At 38.9% G+C, this 20,929-nt stretch overlaps 1 protein-coding gene and 1 pseudogene across 1 annotated transcript; one reads left to right on the plus strand and one right to left on the minus strand.

Moving 5' to 3' along the window:
* LOC142150801 (uncharacterized) overlaps positions 1-20,929 on the plus strand; it is a 712,033-nt pseudogene that overhangs the window by 392,445 nt on the left and 298,659 nt on the right.
* Positions 3,016-20,849, minus strand: TMBIM4 (transmembrane BAX inhibitor motif containing 4). The gene is made up of 7 exons (XM_075209438.1): positions 20,648-20,849; positions 11,881-11,989; positions 9,948-10,053; positions 7,974-8,007; positions 7,725-7,842; positions 7,146-7,191; positions 3,016-5,736 (listed from the first exon to the last, which is right to left on the minus strand). The coding sequence occupies exons 1-7, from the start codon at positions 20,739-20,741 to the stop codon at positions 5,530-5,532; spliced, it is 714 nt and encodes a 237-aa protein (XP_075065539.1). The 5' UTR covers positions 20,742-20,849; the 3' UTR covers positions 3,016-5,529.

Consider the following 20,929-nt stretch of genomic DNA (forward strand, 5'->3'; position numbering starts at 1 on the left):
AGTCTCCATAATTTTTTCAAGGCACCCCTCCAAAATAATTACAGAGCAGTCCCGTTTTATAAGTAGTCAAAAAAATGTAATAAGTATTTAGGTCAGGACAGAAATATCTGTTTAGTTGCATGCAAAAATAATACACATAAATCCAAGGGAAAAGAAAATTTTTATATATTTTTTTCAATTATATTTCTGTCAAAGAACAATTTACAGCTAACACACACTGTGCCCCTTGCATCCACATTTCCTGTGCCCCCTGCATCCACACACTCTGCCCCCTCTGCATCCGTGCTGTCCCATCAGCATCCTCGCTCTGCCCCCGCACTGTGCCCACTCTGCATCTTCGCTCCGCCCACTCTGAATCTTTGCTCTGCCCCCTCTGCATCCGCCATGCCAAGGAAGAACAAAAAAACAAACAAACAAAAAACAAAACTTACCAATCCGGCGGTGCCAGGGACCCAGCATCCTCTCTCCTGCCGCTTCTCACTGAATATGTCGGCCGTTATGACTTCACACCCGACATTTAGTGAGAAACGAGGGGGGAGGAGGATACTGGGTCCCAGGCGCCGCCAGATTGGCAAGTTTTTTTTTTTTTTTCCTCTTCCAGTCCACGGCACCCCTGGGAGCCGCGCACAGTTTGGGAACCTAGGGGCTAGTCTGATAGAACGAGGAAGATCATTCCTGTGGTGGGGGGCAGCACGGCAGAAATCTTGGATAAGGGAGATGTGGTTGTCAGAGATGAGGACAGGCAACATTCATTGACCGACTGGAGAGAGCAGGAGGGAGTATGTATGGAGATAAGGTTGGAGATGTAGGGATTCCCTTAGATTGTACGCTCCCTTGAGCAGGGCCATCTCTCCTCATGTTTCCTACACTTCTAACTCTGCTCTACAGCTACCTTTCCCCCACCCCTCTGGGGGTCTCCCCGTCATCCGCGCCCTTCCTCTTGGGCTCCGGTGCCTGCGGGTCTTTCCTCCCCCCTTTCTCTAGCTGTGCTTGAGCTTACTGAGTTACTGTGCTTATTGTTTACTGTACCGTGCCATCACACCTTGTATTGTAATTGTTTGTCCCTGTACGGCGCTACAGACACCTAGTGGCGCCCTATAAATAAAAATTAATAATAATAATAATAATAGGGAGCAGTGGCGTTGGAGAGGGCCTTGTACATGAGGGTTAGGAGTTTGAAGATGATTCTGTAGGGGAAGGGCAGCCTATGTAAGGCATGGCAGAGAGGGGAAGCAGATGTGGAGCGGGAAGAGAGCAAGATAAGTCTAGCTGAGTATGAAGTATAGATCGAGAAGAGCAAGATGGGATTGGGGGAGGCCACTAAGGATAGGGTTGCAGTAGTAGAGACGAGAAATGATCAGCAAGTGGATAAGTTTTGGTGGCATCCTGTAAGAGGAAGGGTCTTATACGGGCAAAGCTGGAAGAGACAGAATTGGGCAAGAGATTGAATGTGAGGGGCGAAGGAGAGGGAGGAGTCAAGAATGACACCTAGGCATTGGAATTGGGATACAAAGAAGATAGTGGTGTTGTCAACAGAGATAGAGAGGGTGGGAAGAGGGGAGACTTTTGATGAAGGGTAGACAATGAGTTCAGTTTTGGCCATGTTAAATTTGAGAAAGCGCAAGGACTTCCAGGAGAAGATGACAGAGAGGCAACTGGAAAATGGTTTTGTTAAAACTTATTTAGACTCAACACACACAACGAAGACTATGCTGGAGCAAATTAATCTGAAACAAAAGGTAACTTGAGGCTGAGTATTAACTCAGATTAGTTATTCCAGTTGGTACTCATGGTTTCTTGTTTTGTTGTTGAAAGCCTGGAATATATTGTACGTAAAAGAGAGGTTCTTTCTGAAATCCGAGTGCAGCAGGGTATATTTATTTTCAGCTCTGCCACTGTCTTCAATCATGATGCGGTAATAGGAGAGAACCTCTGCTATACTCCACTCCAAAAAGATGAAGATGACACGGTGCCACGTGTAAAGGCTCTAAGCACTATTTCCCCATTTTAGTTATACAGATTGCACTCTTCCCAGAGACAGGAAGAGCAGGGGTTACACTCTTCCACAAATTCTGCCACACTTCACCAGGGGAAATCAGCCAGTACCGCATTATCCATCCTGGGACACAGCAGATGACTCGCCCAATACATCCACTGGTGAAGACAGTTAAAGTACTACCCAGATGAGTATGAAGCCTATAATAAAACAAGGACAGAGAGAGTAAAATTTCGACTGCATGCTTTTAACTAGCTACCAAGTCACGCACCCCACTTCATGCTTTCTTTATTATAGAACTACAGATTCCAGATGAGCAAGATGTCTTAAAGGTTTTGCCTGATTGTGATTGGCTCAATCTTTTGAGGGGTTGAGAGTTTTTCCTCCATTTGTGGTGCCAATAAAGGACAAAGCTAGCCAGGTATGCTGCATAAAAGTGCTGGTTATATTCACAAATTGGCAAATCACCATGTGTGTGGTCTCAAATTGGGCATGTTGCATATCTGTCCAACATGGTCACTTTAATTTCTAATTTATTTATTTGTTTGTAGCCCTTTCTGTTCATTAATTAATGTAATTTCTATGTTGCCTAGTAAGACATAACAAGTACTGTTTAATTTTGTATTCCAACAAATGCACATAATGCATATGTTACTCTGATGGCTGTTGGGTTGAGAATGTTTAGGTTTTTTTTTTTTGTTACTGTTAGAATTATCTTAATGCAGAAATGTGCCTTAGTCTCTTTATCACCCATTTCTACACAGTGAGCAACACTTGGTGAAAGACCATTTGTTTATCATTTGCACAGCTTAGAACAGTGAATGCTGATTCAATATCAATAGATTTACTACAAAATACCCAGAAAAAATAAATCTAGCGATTTTCTTTTATTATTATTATTTCAAATATGCAGTGTGCATAGCTTCAAGAGCATGCAATTACGGATTTATTGGCCACAAACATGTTAAATGAAACAGGACACGATAGAGATGAAAAGAAAAAACAAAACTTTAAAACAATTTAAATTAAGACATGTTTTATTAATATAATATGCAAATAATTTTGATCAGTAAACTAAAAATGATTTAATAATAGCCATTTTTTAAGTGAAAAGCTATACAACCTACTTTACAAACAAAACAATTAAATTAACATGATTCAAGTGGGTTGATTTCCCTTATACTTTTGCATGTATTACCCCTTATACTGTTAAATTTTACTGGAGAAGAAATTAGTTGACTGCAAACCTAATTAGACCATGAATACTGTTGACAATACAAGGATAATCTGCATGACAACCCTTTTATTTCTGCACAAGACTTCTTCACAACAGGATGCATATACAATACTCACTGTGGGCCTAGGAGTAAATCCAACTAGAAGGTTTAATTGTGCACCTTGACAAAACCATGTTGTCACAGAGGCGGGGGGGGGGACGGGGGACATTTAAAATGTGCAGACAGGGGGGCCATCCTAGCGCGACCCTACAGTGTAAGAATAATGTGGCACAATATTTGTGTGCTACGTGTAAAAGCAGGCAGTATTTCCCTGCACTGAAAGAAAATACTTGCTTTGTATTATCCAGGTACAAATGTACCCTTTAGAGCAGGCCTGTCCAACCTGCGGCCCTCCAGGTGTTGTGAAACTTACAAGTCCCAGCATGCCCTTCCAGCTATCAACAGGTTGTCTACTGGCAAAGCATGCTGGGGCTTGTAGTTTCACAACACCTGGAGGGCCGCAGGTTGGACAGGCCTGCTTTAGATTAAATAGAACTCTAAATCATGCCCTGTATGTAGAATTGATAGGGTATCTAAAATACACAGAATATGAATATTTTAGCATGAAACCCCATTCTAAACTTGCCCTGCCGGCTAGTATACACATTGCCCTAACAAGCATCAAATTAAAGCAGCCAATACAAGAATGTCTACTCTAAGGTGATGACTGTAAAGATGCAGTGTCCACCTGCAAATCCATAAGAAATACTAGTGAAAAATAGGGGAGTTGTTAAAGAACACTGTAATGTAAGCAATAGCCACAAACAAGACATGCATTCTCAAATGTTTGACTACACTAGCCTGCTGGTCCCTGACTGGTACTTACTGGTTACTGGTCTGTATCAGTAACATGTATTGCTGTAAATGTAAAGTTTACAGGAAAAAAGCAATGGCAAGTCAGTTTATCCTCTCATTAACGGAGCTGCTATTTATTAAGCCATAAACCATGCAGAAACATTTTTTTTCTACATGGTTTAGGCATTTTTAAGTTACTTAGGTATTTAACAAAAACCTAACGCAGGAGATATCATAGATATCTCCTGCATTAGGCTAAGTTTTGCATTAAACCACAGTCCCCATAATTTTTAATGGAGACTGTGGCCTGGGGCAATTTAACAAGGTCCGAAATGTCTAGCTTTTCAGAGCTTGAACTCATTGGCCAACACCATGTGAAGATGGCGTTAGCCATTCTACCCTATGGGAAGAACGTTTCAGTAGAGGGATCTTTGGATCCCTCACAGTAGCCTTCCCTGCTCTAACCCCCTCCGGTAACTATTGGAAAATGGCTTTGCACATGTGTGATCTAAGGTTACGCATGTGCAGTACAGACTTGCGGAGTGAAAGGTAAGGAAAGTCATTGCCTCCTATCTGATGCGCTGTCCTGGAATTATTTTTAATAAATGGTGCAAAATGTCATCATTGAGATAAGGGATGATATATAACGTGGTCTTATGACTGATTAAAGGTATTATCAAACAGCAACATTTGTACACAGCTTCTCCAGGTAGAAAATCATAGCATTTGTAAGTGTCTAATATCATAGTACTTGCTAAATCATTAGTAGATTAGAGACGCTCCCCGCATCACATGACAGTGCTTCAGCTCTGAACGTGTTACACACACACAGCTAGGAGCCATGTCCGATGTCACAACAGCAGTGACCTAGCTCTTATGAATGCTGCACTTTTCTAGCTGGAGACAGTGTAACAATACATTAATAAGGTCTGTTAAAAATTGTGCATATGCAAAATCCTGTAAAAATATATTACGATTGTTTTTATACTACAACATTTGATGAAAAAAATATGATTTTCCCAATACATGTTCAATAAAGTCTTAAATGGTAGAAAGAAAATTTATGTCAGTACTGCATATGGTATAATGTGTTGGCTTATACATTAGTATCTTTCTGGAAGTTAGGAATGGTAAATCCTCACGTAAACTGTCACCAATATTCATGATTGCTGAAATATTACAGAAATTTAAAGAAAGAAAAAATAATAAGAAGAAAAGCAACTAATGTGTTGGCTCCTTTTTTCTCAGATTATGTTAAGTATTTAGTATGTAAATCATATAATGTAACAATCCTTTGTGAATATTGGTCAAAATATCCCAATTTGGAAGAGGTGTTGACAACTTGGTAGAGGTAATGAATGTTGTCCAAAATAATAAAGATACCTGTAAAATTCACACTTCTTAGCTGGCTGTGAATTGCTTTATTTGAAGTTACACCTCTGAGTAAAAGAATACTGTGTATTATTTCTTGTTTATTGCTTCTAGTAAGCGAAGGAGATGCAAGAAAAGATTGATAATATCAAGATAGAGGTTGATTGCAGCTAATATGTGCTCCTCTGGGGACAGTTTGTGCATCAGGACATGTGTATCATAGATAATGAACCCACAGAACAGCAAGGCTCCACCAGCAGCAATGGCCAGTTCAACAGTTTCGCTGTAAAAGAATAGCTGCAAAAAGAGAATATAGAGATGTGTTATTAGCGTTCTGCATGTGTCTGCAGTACCAGGAAATATTTCTAACTATAAATTAGTGATTGGGAAATAATAAAACATTGAGCGTTATTCTCAGTCCTCATATTAAACTTAAGGAGACTGAAGGTTAGCTATTCCTTGACAGAGAGGAACAGCACTGACCTGCAGTCCATATGAGGAAGTATCAGCTGTGTACACCTCATACAGGGCTCAAAAATTACCACTATGTAATGTGTTAAAATTAGAAATGATTAAACTATTCTAAACTTCCTCCCAGTTGGCAGTCACTGGAGAGAAATATGATTGCATATTACCGCTCAGTACGAATGTGACTATAAAGCATCCTGGCAGCAGTGGTTCATACCAGCACTGGCAGAGGTGACTCTCTGGAACTGCATGGGATATATAGGGGGAGGGCTAATCTTTCATAAAAAATGTTGGCAGTCTTTATTTTGTTGCCCGACTTCCACCAAAATACACACGGAGCAATTTAAAAACCTGCTAAAATGCAGATGTAAACTGCAAACATAACGTTTCTTTTGGGATGTCATGCAGCTATTTTTGTAATTGTTTTTGGTTAAAGGCATGGCTTACATGATAAGGTGGCAGCAACTGCTGCACATCTTCATTCTTTATAATCATAAATAACCCATACCATAATAACCTCTACTTGCAGAATTTGAGTTGCATATTCTAGGAAAACAATGATTTAAAATTGATACATCCCATTAAAATGGTGTTTACGCTAGAGATCTGCAATGACAATCGCTTACATTTTTCGTGTTTTATTCTTCGAAAATAGAAAGTTCATTACTAAAAAGCTGACAGTTTTTTTTTTAGCAAAAATTAGATAAGTTCTGACATCACTACACAATGATAAATTATACACAAATATGTACCATGAAAATTAGGCTTTTTGTCTTTATACAGTTGAATTAAGTGGATTTTTTTTTTTTTTTTTACTTGTGTGTGTAGCTATCAAAGAGGTTATATGTGTATATCATGGTGATAACCATATACCTTACTTGTGGGTAAAAAGGAAACATTTCAGCTTTTAAATAAAGAGATGCCTGAATGTAAAGCAGTGAAGTCTTTGAAAAGCTTGACATACTGGTTTGCTCTGTGGCCACTATTTTCTCATGAAATCACTATTTGCACAACAAACTTGCGGTCAATAATCAGAAGACAATTTGAAACGTGCAACAGTGAAAATGTCACTTGTTTTATTGCTATATTACATAGCAGCCACATTTCTAATTGCAGAACTAGCCTTAATCATTTTAAACAATTATTTATATCCGCTTATTAAACATAATGCAACCTTAACGAATATGTGTTTTCTACAAAACAAATATATCCTGAACCAGTTAATACAATTAACTTACCCTGAGAAATCCAGCGAGGATCAAAATCCACAAGCCAGCAAAAAGCCTGTAACAGAAAATGACAAATTATAGTGGTTATTTATTTCCCTTTCATACTAGTTTGCCTTATGTTTGGTTTTAAGTTGAGGATTTCGTCATCATTTCTTTTAATATGCTTTATTACATTAAATATATATTTAGTTTGCTTCATCTATTATTTATTGTATCAGAACCTTGGTTATAAAAGCCGTTTATATAAACATGTTGAAAGCTATGGTACCACAAAATAGAACAGACATTGGGTTTCTGTAGCGAAAATCCAGTGGGTGCTTGCTCAGAAGGCAAGCCATGTTGCTGCAATTCTGCTCTTGAGTTTTGCAACAGTTTTGAGAATGAAAAGGTTACTAGCGAGAAGATTAATCTGTTGCTTGTTTAATAGACATCTGTCTACTCCCGGGTGTCCACAAATCCTTCAGTCTCCCAGACATAACAGAAGACTAGGTGCGTGCGTGCGTGCGTGCGTGCGTGCGTGTGTGTGTATACACACACCCATAATGTGTTAATAGAGATTCTTTCATAAAAGATTGAAAGCAAGCATACCCAGCTCCAAGCTTGCTGAAGTCTCTCTTGGACTGGAACGTGAATGCAGTAAGGCCAAGGAACACAGCAGTTGTCAGGATAAAGGCCTGTACAACCACAGCCACCTCATAGTAGGTCACTGAAAAGAAATATAAACATACAGAAGCTATAATTCACTTAAAATAATGGTCATTACACCAATAATCTACAATAAGTATATTAGCAATAGGGTTGTTTACAAGGTTACTAAGAGCAGCAAAATTGAGTTACCTGCAATACCAACAGTAACGGCTTCCAAAAGAGTCTGTAAATAAAACACATGACATGTCAATCAACTACTTTACGCAACAAATATTTTTTGATTTGTGTCACTTGCTTAAGCATTACTATAAATTGTACAGAAAATAAAAATAAATAATAACCAATTATTGTTAAAATTAAGTACTCAGCAGTCTGTCCTATGGGTGTCAAATGACTCATGTTGACCATGTCCCAAGATGGAATGCAAAGAAAAATGTACATTTTCAAAAGTACCACTAAATCTAAAACTTGCGTGTAGTATGGAATATAGACTGTAAGCCCCAATAGGGTAGGGCTTGATGTGAATAATTAAATATTCTCTGTACAGTGCTGCGTAATATGGTAGCACTATATAAACAAACAATATTAATAATAATAAACAATCTGAGTGGAGGTCACTGTAGTAATTGAGTCTTGAAGAAAATAGCTTACAAGAGTCAAGGTCTGTCAAAGTATGGGAACATATACACACAAAATTATATATATATATATATATATATATATATATATATATATATATATATATATCCAGGCCTCCTCAGGGGAAGAGCGTTACTTCCCGATGCAAGTGCCCTTTTTTAACGTGGTTTTGTCCACATGTCACCACCTCACCATTCTTCTCCATCACTTCATCTTCATCGCCACATCCTTCATCTCCATCGTCTTACTGTTCTAAAACCTCTCGATACACAACGTTTCTGCTAAACACCTTATCGCTGTGCTCAATCAGTCTTCCTTGAAGGGCAGTATTCATAACCTGCACCTTCACATCACTGCTTCTCCGTACTCGTGAAAATGCGACATACAATTGTCCATGACCAAACACAGGCTCCGGTAAATAAATACCCACACGGTCAAGTGTTTGATCCTGTGACTTGTTCATGGTCATAGCAAATGCCGCCTTCAAAGGGAACTGCCGCCGTATTAGCTTAAACGGCAGTCCTGTTTCGGATGGTGTAGTTATAGCAGCTCCCATTGATGCAAAAGCAAAAGAATTGTTATAATTTCTTATACCCCTCCCACGGGGGGAAGGGGGGATGAGGGAAGTTAACTGACTTCACTACTATAATTTTTTTGTCAAATAATGTCAGTATACCAAATTTCAGGTCAATAGGATGAGCCCTTTCTGAGAAAATAGTTTTTTCCACACACACACACGCAGCTAGTCTTATATATAATAGAGATTATATATATATATATATATATATATATATATATATATATATATATATATATATATATATATATATATATATATATATATATATATATACATACACACACACACACACAGTGGAGCTACACTTTCCTTTGTGTATATGTATGTGTATAAGTCAACCTTTGGGTTTAATGGATTTCAAAGCACTGTATTATTGCCTAGATTGATAATTATCTTGTAAATGACACAATATAGGATAGTACAACCCTAAAACATAGGTGCATATGGCTAATTGATTAAAACATACAATAAAAAAAAAAAAAGCCCCTTCCCTGTATAGTAGTGTAACATATTACATATCTTTCTTCTCCACAATTTCTTGATGTTTAGAATCAATTCAGTAATTCAAAGTAAATATGAACCTCTACAAAGGTGAATTTCAACAGACAATAATTCAGGTTTTGGGTTTCTCAGTCAGTAACACAGCCAATGCTATCAGTTCACAGATACTAATGAGAATAATCAGTCATCACAGGACTTTGAGGTGTGTGTTCACTTCTATTATGCAGGATCTGGCACACATTAATAGGTCGTATTTGCTTATTTGGGCTTGACATTACAATTCCCATTTGTGTACTTGACCTTTATTTAGTTTGTGGTTCCATATAATCTGTCAGACAATGCTATTATAAATGCCACGTTGATCCATGCGATTACGAAACAGCTATAATAAATATTTCTATATTCATATATTAGACTCGTATATAGAATATAAAATTGCTTACAAATCCAAACAGCAGGTACAGATTCGCTGGATGCTGATGCCTATAGATTGTCAGGGCGATAATTGTACCCAAGGAGCCAATGGCAGAGAACAAAAGCAAAGCAGGGCTAGAAAACAGGAGGAAAAAGGGAAATAAAAAGCGTTTAGAACCTACATAAGATTCAAATTTTTTTCCATTATTTATTTCCTGGAATTAACGCCTTCATGTACAGTTTAAAACCAAAGTGGATTTAAACACAAAAATAAAATTTTGTTAAATTACAAAATTACAATATATTATACTCTTGTGAGGCGTCCACCACCAGGTGACCGCAGCAGAGTTAAGATAGCCATCATATGTCTGTGTGTAGAAGTCTAATACTGTTATACAGTGTATGCTGAGAGCAAAGAAAAGTATATGACAGCAATGCTCTGATTTGACTATATTTCTCAACAAAAAACAAAGCCCATGAGCTCATTAACAGGCAATCATAATTAATTTATGCATTTGTGACCGTAAACAAATAAGGCTGGATCTATAGTAAATAGAGTGGTCTAAAAAAAAAAAAAAAAATCCTTTAAGCAAATCAAAATAATATGGTCTGGGATAGTTACCCTTGTGTTTCTATAGTAGTCACTATATAATACAGTGGTGGGCAATGTTAAAGAGGTGGAGGACTGCATGTGCAGCCTTGAGGGACCACACACAGGAGAGAGGGAGAGCACAGTGCACTACCTCCTCTTCCGCTGACCTCCCCGCACTGCAGAAAGGAGGTGACATGACACAGAAGTTGGCTGCCCCTGTTCTGATAAGATCAGGAGCAGCCAGATGGGGGTCCTAGGTGACATTATATGTTAATTCCCCAGAATTATTGATCCAAGTCAGAAATGAATTAGGGTGCAACAATGACTATACTGTACATGAAGAGTTTCGCGTTTACCTAGGCATACACACTGTAGCAAACAATTGTAGCGAACAATTACAGCACACCCTAAACAATTTAATTAAATGAAGATAAAATATTTCAATTTACCAAACCTAAATTCTATTCAAATTGATTTTATCTTTTTGATTGGATATCATCCACACTTTGTAAGATTTATTTACAATTGAATTACAATCAACACAATTTTATAACTAAATTGTAACACATGTGAATACCTTAAGGTTGTATTTGTCTAAGCATTATAGGGGGGGGATTAAATTCCCCCTGAAGTCCCGCCGCACTAAAGATATTACTGTTATTACGGTAATATTAACCCGGCTTTCTGCTCACAGCTCAGAGAGCTGCAAGCAAAAAGCCGGCGTTCAAAACTACCGTAATAACGGTAATTACACGCACTATTACCGTAATAACGGTAATAGTGCGTAAGCCGCATTACTTTTGACAGTAACGTCGCCAATTGAATTCCCCCCATAGTGTGTCAGTATAGACCATTTTCTAAATAGACATGAACTTCCAGAAGGCTATGCTAATTTAAGGAGGTGCAGGGAAATAATTTTCTCATTTCTTGGCAAGTACAAATGATTGTACTTGGCTATACTGAAATGTGTCAACTGACAGTCAAAGCAATATGAAGAGGGAGCCACACCCTTAATACTGCGAAAATTCTAGGCTAAACAGATGGGACGAGAGTGGGATGGTGGACCACCATTCCATGTCATGGCCATGTCCCCTCTGGGGGTGTGATGTGGAGGGTGCAGGGGTGCTTAGTGCCCTAGCACTGGCCATGACTAGCAGTCATCAAGTGTCATAATAAAAATCTTCTAGGTGCAGCAAGACAAGGAAAATGACTGTAACCTTAAATCTAATCATTCAGCCCATCTAGCATCCACACAATTACTTTGAAACACATATCTACTCATATGCATTTTACATATGTTCGGTGGCAACCTCTAGGCCACTGCTAAATAAAAAAAAATATAAAGTGCAAAAAACACATTGCTAACCTACCTTTCATGAACAAATGTCCGGACAGACTCAAAGTAAAGGAATACTGCAGCAGTCACTGTGGTCAAAAGAACTTGTACAGACAAAATGCTGTAGACCTTTCGCAGAAAATCTATGTAGTAAACAAATAACACATTTTAGTGTAATGCGCATAGGATTCCAACAAGAGGAGGAATATAGGGCATTAAAATGAAATAACAGGACACACATAACATTCCTTCATGATTGATCACTTACATTTTTGCAAGACACTGCAATGTGCTTGATAGAAAGAGCTGCAATGCCTCAATTTGTATAATTATTATTGTTTACAACTTCTTGTAACTTTACAATATAAAGAATTCCATAACAATAAGAGAAATAAAACCAATATTTAACAAATATGGAAAGTAGATAGAGTGTATCCTTTACAGCGACTAGTGATATGTTTCCATAACAGTCAGAAGGTTGGATGTTTTCGGACCATTCTGCAACAAAGAAACTAAGTAAGAGCAATTCTCCATGGGTTTTCTCCGATACTGCCCTAATTTCCCCCCTGTTAACAGATTTACCTGCTTTGACAGTAAAAGTGATCAGTTTTCCTAGCAAGGTGTCTGTGTGTCAGGGAATTTAGACTGTAAGCTCCAATGGGGCAGAGACTGATGCGAGCGAGTTCTCTGTACAGTGCTGCGGAATTAGTGGCGCTATATAAATAGCTGATAATGATGAAAATTATGTGTGGGAGCTCTGACACAATTATAGCAATAAATACGGTAGAAAGTAGGAGGGATGGGCTACCGCACTCCCTTGAAGGTATAAATCAGTTGCTGCCTGGAGGACAAATAAGGATAGTCCCAACCCTAACATAGACTAGATAAACAGATAGAAAAGTCCCCTATGGCGCAGATAATCGGGAGAAGTATGGTGACCACTCCCTAATGAGGGGTAGGTAGGCAACCTGGCGGATTGAGGGTGTCAAACCTAAAGATGCAATACAATAAGCCAATGTGTTAACCCCTTGATACACAATAAGTGTCTTTATTTCCTCAGTGGGTATGCATATAAAATATTAATAGAGAAGGTTACAACCTTTTAAAACCATAAACACTGACAGTGATATGTACATAGGAATATATCAAAATACAGGTCTCATAGGATTCAGCTTAAATCTTGTAAATACATAGATGCAAATCAGAGATCCGTAGAGGTATTGTTGGTGAGGGTACAAGACTCCTATGCACCATACAAATCAAGAGCAATAGCTGGCACTAAGGACAAAGCAATGTAGCTCCAGACATAGTCTATAATCAATCCAGTGCTATATGGATAATGAACAGTACCAATCAAGTCTCAGAGTGGTGTTGTAGTCCAGAAAGATCAAGTCCAAACCATATGTAAAATAGTTTCAGAGACTGGGAGCTCACACGAGCAGTGGGGCCACGGTCCCGTGGTATCTGCGGGTAGCCGGTGAATCCACTGTAAGTATAAGTGAAAAAAAAAGTCCAAAGATCCAGCCAGTGGGTCCGGACGAAGTGCGCTTACACTTACCCTGTCCAGGGTTGGTAGTCTCCTTTCAATTGTTGTCTCCGGCTATGGTAGGATTCTTTAGTGTGTCCCACAGTCGCGGCTGGGTATGTTCTGCGCATGCGGCGATGTATCTGGAAACGGTCCTTAATAAGTTCTATTGTCCAGAACCAGTAGGAATATACGGACCAGTATTCAAACCAACGCGTTTCACCAAATAGGCTTCTTCAGGGATAGTGTTACATGTCCATAATATCCTGATGGGTTTTATAAGGGGCGCCCTCCTCTGTGATAGGCTGACTTGTTCTATTCCCTATTGGTTCACATCGATGTGGACATGATTGGTCATCCAATAGTCTGGGCAAGTGTCTTAGTAGGCGGGATAGAAGTCTTCAATAGGTACATTGATGTGATTGGCATTTATAGTGGCAAATCATATAGTGGATGTCAAATGAATATATAAATCCACAACATACGTAATAGCATGAGAAGGAGCTTCTAATGTCCATCAAATAGAAATTAAATGTCCGATATTTGTGACAACAGGTAGCCACAATAATGTGTCATCCTTTTCAATTGTATATATTAAAATATAATAAAATAAATCTCCCTCACGGGGGGATCACAAAGTATGTAAATAGTGGTGTAGATATGCCTATATATGGGAGATAGACCACAAAAAAGGGTCATCCTCTCCAGCTACATCACGAAACTCCCTGGGGGGTAGTAAGATTCATGGTGGTGTATATATTCTTATATTTGTCCAGAGCAAAAGGACAATGAGGAGTGAGCACATTTTAAGGTAAGGGAACAGAGTGCCGCTAATATAGATGATAAATCAATAAAGGCGAGTATGAGATAGCTTCTCTATATTACATAACTGGTCAGAGAAACTGACCTAGCTCGAAGTCAATATTTAAGCCCTGGGGTGTTAGGGATCTCATACAATATATCCATTCTGACTCCTTCTGAGAAATTTTCTTGATAAAATCCCCACCCCTCCATGATTTGACAATTTTCCTGATTCCCATAAATTGCAACAGGGAAGGATCTTTGGAATGCTGTGTAGCGAAGTGTGCTGATACACTGTGGGTTTCTAGACCCTTTTTAATGTTCCTGTGGTTTTCCGAAATCCTGACGCTAAGCTTCCTAATCATTCTTCCGATATATATTGTAGACCACAGGGGCATTCCAGGAGATAGATCACCCCTGTGGTGTCACTGGTAAGTCTGCTGTCAAATTTGAATTGTTCTCTATTATTGATTATTGTTGATATTTATTTATAAGGCGCCACAAGGCATCCGCAGCGCCGTACAGAGACAAACAAAATCACAATACAATGGGAGACAGCACAGTACAGTAAACACAGCAACTCAGTTCGCTCAATGCACAGCTAGAGAGGGCGGGGAAGGGGGAGGGAAGATCCGCAAACGACGGGGCCCAAGAAGGAGGGCGCGGAAGACAGGGAGACCCCCAGGGGGGAGGAGGGAGCGAGAGTGGACGTGGGGTGGAGGACCCTCGAGGAGGAGGGCTAAGTAGCTGGAGAGCAGAGTTAGAAGTGGTGGAAACAGGAGGAGAGATGGCCCTGCTCAGAGGAGCGTACAATCTAAGGGGAGGGGTGGACAGACAGAGAGACGCAGGGGAGAGAGGGAGAGTAGGGGGACAGAGGCAGAAGATAAGGTAGGAAGTTAAGTGGGAGACAGAAAGGCTTTAAGAAAAAGGTGGGTTTTTAGGGCCCGTTTGAAGCTGGACAGATTAGGGGAAGTTCTGATGGAGGGAGGGAGCTTGTTCCAGTGGAGGGGGGCAGCGCGGGCGAAGTTTTGGATACGCGCGTGGGAGGAGGTTATAAGGGGGGAAGAGAGGCGACGGTCAGAGGCAGAACGGAGAGGGCGGGATGGAGCATGAATAGAGAGGAGGGTGGAGATGTAGGGCGCAGTGGAGTTGGCGAGGGCCTTGTAGGTGAGTGTGAGGAGCTTAAAGAGGATTCTGAAGGGGAATGGGAGCCAGTGAAGGGCTAGGTAGAGGGGGGAGACAAAAGAGGAGCGGCGAGAGAGGAAAATAAGCCTAGCTGCAGCGTTAAGGACGGATCGAAGGGGATCGAGATGAGAGTGGGGGAGGCCAGGTAGGAGGAGGTTGCAGTAGTCCAGGCGGGAGATGATCAGAGAGTGGATAAGGCATTTGGTGGCATCTAGAAACATTTGACTGGAATGCTACAATGGGTTTGGTACTAGAGACACAGCTGGTCCTACATGCCAAACACTGATGACAGTGGTAGAAGCCCTTCTCTGTTTCCTTTAACCATGTCCCTCCAGGGGGGGCTTTCTTGGGGGAAATAGTGCTGCTGACAAGTTGTCTTTTTAGATTGTTAGCTTTTGTATGGATAAATTTAGGGGCTTCTGGAAGGATTTCTTTTAATACTGTATCCCCCCGAAGTACTTTCCAGTGTTTTTTTTACAATCTGTTCAATCTTTTTGGAGTCAGAGCTAAACTTGGTGATGAAAGGTATGGACAGAGGTTCAGGTTCTTTTTCATTGGCAGTGAGGAGATGTTCCCTATCAGTATGTTTAATGGATTCATAGGCTTGTTGAACTAATTGAGGTTTGTATTGTCTCTCAAGAAACCGATCTTTGAGAACATCAGCCTGTAAAGCAAATTGTTCTGGTTTAGAGCAATTTCTCCGAACTCTAGTAAATTGCCCCTTTGGAATATTGCGTATCCAGTTGTTATGGTGATTACTATTGAAGGGGATGAAGGAGTTTGAATCAACTTCCTTAAAAAAGGTTTTGGTCGCAATATGTTAATATTACTGCACCATGTTATGTAAATTACCGTATTAACGTTTTTTCCGCGCACGATTACCGTAATATAGGTAATCATGTGTGGTCCGCGGGATTTTCACCAATCCCGACGACAATTGAATACCCCCCTATATGTAAAATAGTCTAAAACTAAAGGATACTTATTAAGTATGAGGTTTCTTTCCCCCTTCTCTTTTTTAATTTCAAATAACTTCCTCTAAATGCTTTGCACTTAACCTTGCTAAGGATATATCTTAAAGACACACTGTTTATGTCCCGATACAAAGGGAGAACATTACTTTTAAATCACAAACAAGGACCATTTAACAATGTCCAGTTAATGCAGTTCTTATTTCCATAGTTCCAGTCTTGGAAACAATATGGATATCTGATCTGAAGGAAATCAACAATAGTCATTAATATACCCTTAAATTTTATACAGCAATTCCCCTTGAAATTCAATATAGTATTTCATAATAATCTGTTACAATGCACTTTAGATACATATTTGGCTTTAATGCAGCATTTCAGAGAACATGTGAAATTTCAAAGTTTATATTTTATTATATTCACTTTTTAGTAGGAGTTTCTCTCTTTTTGGCACAATGTTTTAAAGTATAAAGAAAGTCACATATAAACTATAAAGAAAGTCACATATAAAGTAGACTTGCGCTTGTAATTATATGTGTTATAATGAACTTGTTAAGTTCAGAATATAGATATAGTGCTTCACATCTTAAGACGAAAAAGACTATGGTCTGCTCTAATTTATTATAAATTTTTTTGTGTGCAATTTAAAAAGGGAATTGGCTCCTGATAAAGATTTCTTACAGGAACTCTATCCCTGCCTAGCACTGCTGGATTTGCTCCACAATGCAATGTAGATTTTGTATACCTTTAACAACATATTATCTTTAATGTAATTGATAAATAAGATACCTGCTGCTTATTAGGTTACCCTCTGATATAGCGATCATCAAAATAATTCACTCTCTTTTTGTCACTTTAGTGGATATTATTACTCTCCAAAATTAAGCCCAGGGCCTTAGAAGGCTAAAAGGATTTCTTTTAGGCTGAACTTTTGAAATTGGTAAATTGTATTTTAAAAGATGATCTTTTCAAATCTATATTAACTATGTTTGCTACTTTTAATATGTATTTTAAAATGCTAGTTCCCCAACAATAACATTTGCCCAACGAATATCTGAGGATGTATCTTTTCATTACGTAATTATTTTCCCCACCCTTCTAAGACCCTGGCTAAAAAGCGGTCTTAGTAATTAGGTTTATTTATTATTAAGCATATGCTATTCATTGTCAAATTGCATTGCTTATCTATTGTAGTATGAAAGACAAAGTAAAATACTACTTTTAGACTTTTATATATATAGAAAAAATAGATACTTTAGGGATATGGCTATGGACCCCGTTCACAAATTGCAATAGGTCTGCCACCTCCAAACAAACAAGTAAATAAAAAATTATATGGATCAGCGAGTCCAGTTCTAGCACAATTTTTCCATGTTACTTTTCTATATGCTTTGACATTTTATATAGTATTCAACATCACATACGTGATTTGTCAAAGTATGCCTTTTTATATTTGTCATTCATATAGTTTTTCTATCAGCTAATAAACAGTGGTGAATTATTTATGCCTACAGTTGTTCTGTGGCTAATGTTTCACAATTGCACATTTTGGACATTAATTTATAACAATTACTACATTTATAGAACTAAATTATATACCTGAAATAGAGCATGCATTTATATTTAACTGAATCTCTTTAGAATGGCAAAATGTTCTATCCTGTCTTAGAGAAAGTGTATAAACTAGGAGGATATAGTTTAACTGTCTTACATCATAGGGATATCTTTTGATCTATTAGTCTCCTTTAAAACAATGACCATGACAACATTTGAAAAATAGGAATATTTTTAGATTTGTCAAACCAACAAATTAAGGGTGTGCTTTTTATGCTACAATGCAAAATCATATTATTTTATTCTCCTTTTCCAACCAATTCAATTTCAAGTTTTCATGAAACTATAAATTAACAGAATTAGATGTGCATGCTGGAAATATATATTATGCTGCATGTACTAAACAACTGACACCTCTGCAAATACACCGGCATTTACCACAGCAGAGGGTAGTTTGTTTGAGCAGGAGAACCAACCACAAGCCATAATCTCTTGATTGAAGCTTGTGATTGGTCCTACTGCTTACGCGAACTTCAGTTTTTGGGCTGGGCCAAGGAGGAACGGAGGACCCCTGGGTAAAACAGCTGTATGCAGCAGTCCCAGGTACTTTGGCTAAGAGGATGTGCACGTTGATACAAGAAAAAATAAATAAAAAATAAGTGTTAGTGCAGCTTTAAAAGAGTCATGTATAGGAATAAGACACATTCAGATAGAGGTATACATGGAAATTATGTAGAAATGTCACTTTCCATAAGGCAAAAAAAGAAGCTCTCTCTTAAGTAGCTTGCCTCACAAGTATTTGAGGGCTTTAACAGCAATGTGGGGGAAGCATGGTGGCATAGTCATAATTATTATTGCTGCCTCACAGAGCTGGGGTCATGAGTTCAAATCCGACCTGGTCCCTATCTGTATGAAGTTTGCATGTTCTCCCAGGGGTTTTGTGAGTTTCCTCTGGGTGCTCCGGTTTTCAACCACCGTCCAAAAACATACTTGTAGCTTTAAGGGCTGCTAACAAAAATGAACGCTAGATATGAGAGAATTTAGGCATTAAAGGCCTATTTATGAAACAAAATAGTGTGTTTAATCCCCGAAAACTGACGTTTTGGGGGATTAACCACAAATATCTTATTTACTATCACTGCATTGCAGCAGATATCATAGATATCTGCTGCTTTGAATCTCTTATCGTTTTTCTGAGCACTCCCCATAGCAGTGTATGGGAAGTGCTCAGTAACGCTATTTAACAATGAACGAAATTAACTTTTCAATCATGTTATTGTACACCAGCCCACGCTGGCGTACATTAACATAATTAAAAAATTTCACTGCCGACAGCTCTGAAGAGCAGAGCTGCACAGCGCATGAATGGAGGGATCATGTGATCCCTCCCTGTGACATGCTCATTTTTCTTTCTTTGCTATGCACTGGGCTGCTCCGTGTGCCTGTGCGAGTTTTGTGGTCGGCGCATGTGCAGAATGATTAAAAAGATGACGAATAACATCACTGAAGGACCACAGGAGAAAAAGAAGTGTCAGATAAGTGGTACACTTCACAGGAAGTTGGTTTTTCGAAACGGCTGTTCCTGTGTTGTTGTTTTTTAGTATATATGAGATACTTTTCATGAGGACTGAAAGTTATCTTTCATATTATGCGCTCCTTTGTAATTAGACCCCTAAGCTCCAATGAGGTAGGGACTGATGTGGACAATCACATATGCTCTGTGCAGTGCTGCGTAATATGGTGGTGCTATATAAATAAACAATACTGAAAAAGTTGTGTAGATTTTAAATTAAGCAGCAACCATGGCAAATGGTATGCACATGCCCCACATATTCAATATCAGCTCATTTGCTGTGAGAGCATAAAGTTCAGTTGCGAGATTAACTACCCGTTTGTAATTAAAACAAACGTTCCAGTAGCACAAGTACAGTGGTTACTTTTCCCCCAAATGGAGTTGAATATGGGATTTGCAATCATTCAACTTTATGGGGATTATTTAATAACATTATGCAGTGTGCACAAGTGTGCTAAAATGTTTTAAACTGTGCTAACAAAATGACAACTATAAATGGATTAGTTGTTGGACATTCATCATCATCACCATTTATATAGCACCACTGATTCGCAGCACTGTACAGAGAATTCACTCACATCAGTCCCTGCCCCATTGGGGCTTACAGTCTAAATTCCCTAACACAAACACACACACACACAGACTAGCGTCAATTTGTTAGCAGCCAATTAACCTATCAGTATGTTTTTGGAGTGTGGGAGGAAACCGGAGCACCCGGAGGAAACCCATGCAAACATGGAGAGAACATACTAACTCCACACAGATAAGGCCATGGTAGGGAATTAAACTCATGACCCCAGCACTGTGAGGCAGAAGTGCTAACCACTTAGTCACTGTGCTGCCCCCAGTCCATGTTATTAAACAAGCCCTAGTAATAGTGTGTTACATTTATATTTACAAAAAATCCATTAACTGTAGCCTAAACCTTCCAATGCCTGTTGTCATAGTAAATTTGAACAAAATATATATTTTTTTTTACCCAAAAGCAAGCCTACAGGGAAGTGTAAAGACAAAAAAACGTTTTACATAAAATGCTGTGGTAACCCACATGGACACACTACTGCTGATAAAACCTAGATGCGCCATACAATAACATGTAATGTAACATGGGATAATGAAACACCTTTATAGGAAGCAATGGTCGATAGGCTTGGTCTGGAGCTTCACCGTAAGATAAAGTAACAACACTCACCCATACGAATCTGGATACTGGCCGAAGCCACATTAGTTCCGTAGTTGAAGTCATCCTCGATTGAAGATCTGGGGTACCGATCCGCAGCCGCCATGTCCACAGATACCAGCCGCACTCACACCATTAAACAGACTGCTCTGTAATGTAGCAACAATCTGTATAGTGTCACTAACTGCGTACCTCAGCGTCATAAACGCACGTCATCTACCTACTATGATCTACCTATCACATGATGAACGCGTATTAAACTGGTAGATAGGTCTCCAATACGTTGCATAGAAA

This window comes from Mixophyes fleayi, chromosome 4 (genome assembly GCF_038048845.1).
Source record: "Mixophyes fleayi isolate aMixFle1 chromosome 4, aMixFle1.hap1, whole genome shotgun sequence".
Lineage (NCBI taxonomy): Eukaryota > Metazoa > Chordata > Amphibia > Anura > Limnodynastidae > Mixophyes > Mixophyes fleayi.

What these genes read in the sequence shown, in the direction of transcription:
- TMBIM4 (XM_075209438.1), bottom strand. Translation starts at nt 20,741, where the DNA reads ATGGCGGCTGCGGATCGGTACCCCAGATCTTCAATCGAGGATGACTTC. An exon ending in TGTACCTGCTGTTTGGATTT is followed by an intron (nt 8,008 to 9,947) that starts GTAAGCAATTTT and finishes TTTTATTTACAG; the next exon opens with ACTCTTTTGGAAGCCGTTAC. An exon ending in CGTTACTGTTGGTATTGCAG is followed by an intron (nt 7,843 to 7,973) that starts GTAACTCAATTT and finishes ATTTCTTTTCAG; the next exon opens with TGACCTACTATGAGGTGGCT.